The following is a 7522-nucleotide window of genomic DNA, read 5'->3' on the forward strand; positions in this document are numbered from 1 at the left end:
CTGGAGGACCAATCAGCCTCTTGTCAATCTTACAGCATACAAATGTAACACGGAATGCTACAAAATGCAACGGAGAAAACAACACTGGCTTCCTCCTGGGTCACTTGTCTCACACTGGCCATTTCTAGAGTTTTAATGGGGCACGTGCATCTGACACTTGCCTTCTGAAACATTTCAAAGGCATTTGTTACATCTGTCTACAACCCAAAATAGCTTTATATGCATTAGTAAGTAAATGGACAGGTAGGAAAGGAGAAAGTGTGACAGCTCTGTATTAAATGTTTTAATTATAGCCAGTTCCTATTAAAGCCTCTAGAATATGTTTTTTTAATGAACTAGCTACACTTTCAAACAAAGAAAAAGTTCTGCACAAAAATGGTATTTAAATAGAGCGATTGCATAGGGGGGAGTAACAAAAATCCTTAAACTTAATCCTATCAAGTATCTCTTAGAGATCTGGAAGAGAAGGAAAATGCTAATTAAATAAAAAGATAGCGAGGTAGAAGATATAGCCAATCCTAGGGAGAGCACTACAGAATCTTGAGAAAGTTCAAGCAGAAACCCAGACTTCTCTCTCAGTGCATCCACCTTCATCACTTCCACAAAGTGGGGTTTAATTTTCTCTCTCAGTTAAAGCAGCTGTCAATCAGCAGATAAGAGACCAACTACCCAGGAGTCTACTTCTGCTGTGTTCTTTACCAAATGCAGGTGTCCAAGTCAAGGGAGTCACTCCTGCCAGCACTGGCATGACCAGTTGCTAAAGACAGGCCAACAGGCATAGGCTGCCTCCTGGGAGCAGAAGGTACAGCACTACCTTGCCCAGCAAGGCTATAAGGCATAATTCCCAAAGCCCACAGCTTTTTGCCTCTACCTCAGGTGCAGGAGGACTACCAACAAGTCCTTTTGCACTGAACAGACTTCTGCTGAAGAACACAGACCAATCCTACCTAGGAGAAGCAAATATGCGCTAAATTAAACCTTGTCTACACTTAGAAATTCAGCAGAACAGCAATTCTGGAAAGCACTCCCCATTATTTACAGCTGGCTCACTGAGCTAACAGCTACATTTCCATCAACTGGTAAAACTGGGGCAGAGAGTGAAACCAACAAAACAACCAAGTCTGCACAGAAGAGCTGGTATGCTAAATACTGAGTAAGCAATGATGCTTTTACCATGGAGGTCCACAGGGACAGCAAATGGCTAGTGCTACCTGTGCAAGAAAAACACCTGCCTAGATTAGCCATAGGCATGTCCAGTGATAGGGATTTACAATCCCCATGTGGACAGAAAAGAGTGCCCACGTGAGGTCCTATGCTGCAGTAGTAATTGTAATTATTCTGAAATAGCTGTATTTAGCCAATTTACCAAACTAGTAAGTCCTTTGAATTATTTCAATTATTCTCTGTCTTTGAGCTAAAGAACAAATACAAGGGGTCTAGAAATTGCCTGTAACTACAAATAAGAGGCATACTGAGCTGGCTTGGTTTCTTGGAGAAACAGTCAAGCTCCAAATTCCCACTTCCAGCTGCAGACCAAAAAGGAAACCTAACTATAGAGAAATACAGGAATACATCAGAATAAGGTTAAACATAAAAAAACCTGCTAGAAAACCTTCGGAAAAGTCACTTGAAATAGATAATACATGAAAGGGAAATATTTAAATGAGTAACTTAGAACCCTGAAACGAGAAAAAAAAAAGGATGAGCTTCATACAATGCTGCCAGTTTCCTTATACAGAGATGAAGATGCATCAGAAAGGGAAAAAAAAAAAAAAAACCTAGGCAAGAGGAACCAATCAATCTCCAAATAAAAGAGAGAACTAAGAGGTCTTTATCAATAAGAAAAAGAGAAAGTAAAAAAAAGCAAAATCTAAAACAAAATCTTTGGCAAAAGTTCATTTTAACAATAGGAAAAAGTTAATCAGCAACTTAATTCACAAGTTTTATTATCTTTAATGAAGTAGCTAGTAAGCCTATAGGAATCTACCCAGGACCTCATCTACTGTTGAATGCAAAATTATTTTGTATGAGTCTGTGAAAATACATAAGAAATTCTGGAAGGTACTCACATTTTGTTCACAAAGTAGTTTGAGATCATCTCTCTGAGGTGAGCTCCCTACACCCCACTGTGTCTCTAGATCATCAATCTGATTTGGAGCATGGTGTATGATTGGACGAATGTCTCCTGCCGCACTAGAATCCACTGTTAATTCCTTTACTCTATGATCAGAAAATAAGATTCCAGATTTCAATTATAATATTCTATATCAAATGGCAAAAAACCTTAATGCAATTTATACTTATATATAATTTTATTTATTTAGTTGATGATGTCAACTTTACAAACACAATGGAATTTTAATGACAAAAAGGAACCATTTTTGGTTCCTAGATGCTTATGATCATCTACTCTGACTTGCTATATAACATAATGTATAATTTCACCTACTATAAATCATGACCAATAACTTATCATTACCTTAAAACTGAGACACCTACTCTTGAATTAAAATGGTGGTGTATCTAAAAAAAACTCTCTCAACATTTTAACAATTAAAAAGTCAACAATAGTTATAAATTGCTAATTTAAAGACAGACAAAATGAACAAAATCAGACAAGTACATTTTTCTGCGTACATGTCATGGTAGATTTGTACCTTATAGACTAATTTAAACATATACCATATTTACTCAAATACAAGACAAGGTCTGCCCCCCCCATAATTGGCATGGAGTAAAAAAAAAGCACCTCATCTTACTTTCACATACGAGGAAACCTGAATAAATATACTATCAATAAACAGCTGCCCAAAGCAGCAAGTGCTCAGTAATGGAAACCAACTCTGAAGCTGATTAAACACTGAGCATGACTATAAAACACATGGCCAAAATTGGGCAAACATACTATTGGGAACCTATGACACAGATAAGTGAGTGCAGACCATGTGAATAAGATAGATGGGAGTGCCCATTGTAGATAGCCCATCTCAGAGCCGACCTTTTCCCCAAGTCATGGTGACCCACTACACTGAATACATTTTTATTTCCTCTTCACTACCACAGCTGAGCTGTGCCTTTCTTTCTCATTTCCAATCATTCCTGTTTCTTCACCAGCCTTAAATGTCTGCTAAACATCACCAAATGGGGCCCCAAACAGTTCACCCAGAATCCTTCTGTTCCCCTTCTCTCAGCCTATCATATAAGATTAGTGTGGTCCCACCTTCCCTGAGGTGAAGGCAGAGCTGCGCCTCATCTGTATATACATTTTTGGAGGATTCCAGGAGTCATGACAAGAACACCCGTCATAAGTAGGGGGCTAATTAGTACATGGATCTTTTGCGGGGAGATATCTGGGACAGATGCACATACTGAGCAGTGCTGAACTGTGGGGTTATCATGGCTTGAAATGTTGTTGACTCTCCTGGGTCCCAGGACAATGACCTACATGGTAAATCATGAGCCCTTTGGTTTTGGACTAATGCCATGTATAGAGTTTGTACTAAACATAAGTAGGTATAAAAGTGATGCTTAAAAGTATGTTTAGGGGATACCTGTGCTAAAACTTGCAACAGCTCCAAAAAGGGTGAACTGCATCAATTCTGGTTAAACTCAGTCTATGAGTACCCGTAATAATGTGCCTTTATGCAAATTACTACAGGTAGGCTTATTTCAAGGTCAGTGTTTTCAAATTTGCCCTTCATTTCCATGTGCTCAGGGAGTGCAGGGTCTAAAGGCTGCCAGGGCAGGGCTGTCCCTGGGGTGGGTATATCAGGGCAACCTCCCCAGGCCCTGCGCTTTGGGGCTCCATATCTGGCCACTCACCACCCCCCGACCCTGCTTGGATTGTCTCTGTGCATGAAGAAGCAGCTGTGGTAAGCAGAGAACAAGGGGGCCAACCTGAACCCCCAGATTTATGTTCCCTACTGTAGCAGTGGGAGGGGGACAAATTGAGGCAAACCTCCAAGAGTGTTAGATTCTACACCTGGAAGATTATAAACAAAAATTATAAACTTTCCTATATAAGATCTTATTATTGGGTGTCATAATTATATTCAGGGTCATCTTATATTCGAGTAAATATGGGGGATGTATGTATCTATATATAAGGTCAGAAAAGCTTATGCTGATCTCATATATAGAGCTCTAGATCTAGATAGAATAGAAAAGCATAAGCTTTTCTGAGCTAGTGTTCACGTCATCAAATGCTTTGAAAGGATGTGCACAGAGCCTTTTTTATTGTTTTATGGTAACAAATCTTCCAATATGTTTTTATTCACTGAATTATGGAACGGCAACAAGGTCAAAATAAAATATAGATTTAAGAACCAATCCACTAAGTCTACAAAGATGACATCATCATTTTTATGTATGAGGGGAAATAAGCAAGCCTGGGTACAAAATATACAAATGTTTAAAAAAGTAAATGAATTAAAATTGGGAAGATGATTGCAGACCATGCAGTATCATCACCTGTCAAACAGAATGAAAAATAAAGTATGTGATGACTCAAGGGGAGGGAAATAAGTGAAGATTTGATTTATAAAATTACAGTTGAACAAAAAAAACTTGAAAAAAAATTCCATGTAAAGAATGAAGTAGACCTGGTGATCGAAGGAGAAAAGTCGTCATACTCATAGGAAGGAGAGAGATCAGAGCGACTGCCACTACCCTGTGAGAAGGGAATATCCGAAGGACTAATTCCAAATTCCTTTACTCTGCAGCAGCAAGATACAGCAGCAAATTAAAAGAAAAGGTTCTTGTAAAGACAATGACAATTGCAACTTTTCATTGAGCACTCTCCTACATATTAAAGCACACACACAAATAAAGCAGTCTGATTTAAAACTAACACACAATTATGAGACGCAATGCAAGATATTCAGACCTTCTTCAAACTTGAATTGCAACCATATTTTTGAGAAAATTCAGTAAGCCAAATTTTGATCTTTAGAGCAGTGTAAATCTAACAACTCCTGTCTGTAGCTGAGCTACGCTGGGCTTATGTTGGTATAACGAATAGAATTTGTCCCAAATTCACAGTACACTAAAGCATTACTTTCAAAATATCAAGTTACTGCATCTATAATTATTTAAATAACATACTTCTTAGTTTTAAGTGCATCTTAAGCCATGAATACAGTACTGTACAGTCTGTGTATAACTTATAAATGACTTTTTGTAGATGCTACACATAGGTTGATATGAAAATGGTATATTACTAAAAGGAAGTTGAGAGCTAAAATACTAAGGAGAACATAGGCTTTAAATACATGGACAAATTCTAAAAGTACTAAGTATCTACCAAACTAGTTGGTATTTCTGCATCATATACAAAGCCTTCTTAAAAAGCAAGTCTAGATTCTAAAGGAAGCTTGTCGCAGACATTATTAAAACACAAATCATGCACATGCTTGCAGTGTATTTTTTTTCCACAGAATGTAACAGCGTTACAGGGAACAGGACTGTTTTCAGCTAGGCTCAATATGGATGTTCCATTTCTACCAAAAGAAATTTCTTTCAGTAAACAAACAGCCAGGGATCTGGACTGCACAGACATTTCTCCAGCCCCAGCCAATGGATGGAGACCTCCAAAGGTGAGCTCTTTGGCAGCTGCTAAAAAGCAGGAGCTGCCAAAGATAGTTTGGGGAAGGTTCCAGCCCTGGGAGAATGTCCTCTCCCTATCCAACAATCAGCTGATTGTGAGAAGGGGACACTCTGCCATGGTGGCAAACCTCCCCATTCTCACCCGCACTAGAGCAGCCCCACCCCTTGGGCTCTTCAGGGCCAAATCAGAGGAGCGGTGGGAGAGGGGGGAGGACTAAGCTGCTGGGGTAAGGTGCTGAGAGTTTTGTAGCAGGGGTGCAGCAGCCTGCTTCACCCCAGGCTGTTCTGGGCTGACCCATAGCAGTGCAGGGCAACAGCAGCCTGCCTCCAGCTCAGTTGGGTGGTGCAAGTGACAAGAGAAAGCCAGAGGGACCACGAGCTGGGCTTCTTCACACCCTGCTCTTGGCCCCTCCAGTTTTTAAAGTCATCCCCACTGTTTACCTTAGCAGCATGAACAGTGATTTAAATGCTGGAGGGACTAGGAGAAGGACTCAGGGAAAGACCCCTGGCAGCCCAGTCCTGCCAGCTTTCTCCTGGCCAACCTGCCAAGCAAGGGGAAACCAGAGGAAGTTGGCAAAGCCTGCCAACCAGGTATTGTTCAGTTTGTGGAAGAAGCAGGGAGTGGTTGTTACTGTTCCTCATATCTCCCAATGCATGGGAAGCGTATTACCCCAGTCTCAGGAAGGCAAGTAGCCCTTCCTCCAGCTCCACTCCTTCCAGTTTCCCCTAGCTTAACTTCTCTGGGGAAGTGTGCAGAGTTCAGCCTCCCAGGATGATTTACCCTGGTTATTCTTGGATTATTTTTCTTCAGGAGCTGCCAGTTTTGCTCTGGAAGAAAAAGCCTTAACAGCTGCACACTTTATTTCTATGGGAAGAAGAGTGATTCTCCAGGTAGAAACTGAGCATCGGTATGTAGCCTTAATATTTTAACAGTTTTGAAATCACACATCAAACTGAGATTCATTATGAAAAAAAAAGATACTAAAGGATATTGCTGAATATCGACTTCAGAGGTCTTGTTCCAACATTAATATAAACTACCCTCACTATTCGCAGGTTCAGCATTTGTGGTTTCAAATATTCGCAAATGCCGAACCCGCATCTTAAATACACTTGAAGGAGTTCCTCGGGAGTTTTACGCTTGCCGCCGCCAGACTCTCGCTGTCGCCAGTGCAGCGTGCCCACCCCCAGCCGCTGGGGGCACCACGTTCATGAACGCAATACCTTATTTGTGGATTTCGCCATTCGTGGGGATCTCAAGAACATATCCCCCACAAATGGCAAGGGTCACCTGTATACTAACCTTCACAGTTAACAGACAATAGATTTCTGTTGTTTTAAAACTCTAGAAAGTACTAGGGGTGCACCAATAAAGATTTTCCTGGCTGATACCCATAGCCGATTATTAACCAGACATATTAGTCGATACCAGCTGGATAGCCGATTTAAGAGGAATGCAGCCGGGCACCTTGGAGAGCAGCATCCTGCCTGCCAGTAAGTCTGCAGGGGAAAAACGGGTGTGGGGGAGGACAAATCGAAGCCCCCACAATGAAAGACTCAGTGGGGCAGGGGCTGCCCAGCCGGGCAGTGAATGTGACCCTGGGGCTGGGAGCGGGACCCTGCCACTGCATGCACCCCTGGATGGGGCATGTACCCCCCCCCCCCCCCCACTTCCCCCCCCCCCCCCTGCAATTTGTGCATGGGGTGGAGGCAAGCTGCCCACTGTGGGCTCGAGGCCAGGGGCTGTGCTGGCCTCTTCTCGGTGCGGGATCTGAGCCAAGGCCAGGCTCAGGGTGGGTGGTGGTGGCGCTGGGAGGGGTGGCTATAGCCCCCCCAAACCACCTCTAGCACTGCCCCTGCTCAGGGCACTCCAGTCAAAAGAGTGCCCCAAGCAGGGGTGGCGCTAGAGGGGCTTTGG

General features: G+C 42.1%; 1 protein-coding gene across 6 annotated transcripts in view; it reads right to left on the minus strand.

Annotated features, from left to right (window-relative positions):
• The window catches only part of KIF2A (kinesin family member 2A), a 103814-nt gene that overhangs the window by 10231 nt on the left and 86061 nt on the right, over window positions 1-7522 (minus strand). For 4 of the 6 annotated variants that reach the window (XM_025204013.1, XM_025204014.1, XM_025204012.1 and 1 more), the window contains exons 17-18: window positions 4602-4715; window positions 2070-2220 (exon numbers count right to left, since the gene is read on the minus strand). In XM_025204013.1, the coding sequence (XP_025059798.1) occupies window positions 2070-2220; window positions 4602-4715 (265 nt within the window). The remainder of the gene's footprint in view (window positions 1-2069; window positions 2221-4601; window positions 4716-7522) is intronic. The other 2 variants (XM_025204008.1, XM_025204009.1) reach the window with 1 other exon arrangement.

This window comes from Alligator sinensis, unplaced genomic scaffold (genome assembly GCF_000455745.1).
Source record: "Alligator sinensis unplaced genomic scaffold, ASM45574v1 scaffold862_1, whole genome shotgun sequence".
NCBI lineage: Eukaryota > Metazoa > Chordata > Crocodylia > Alligatoridae > Alligator > Alligator sinensis.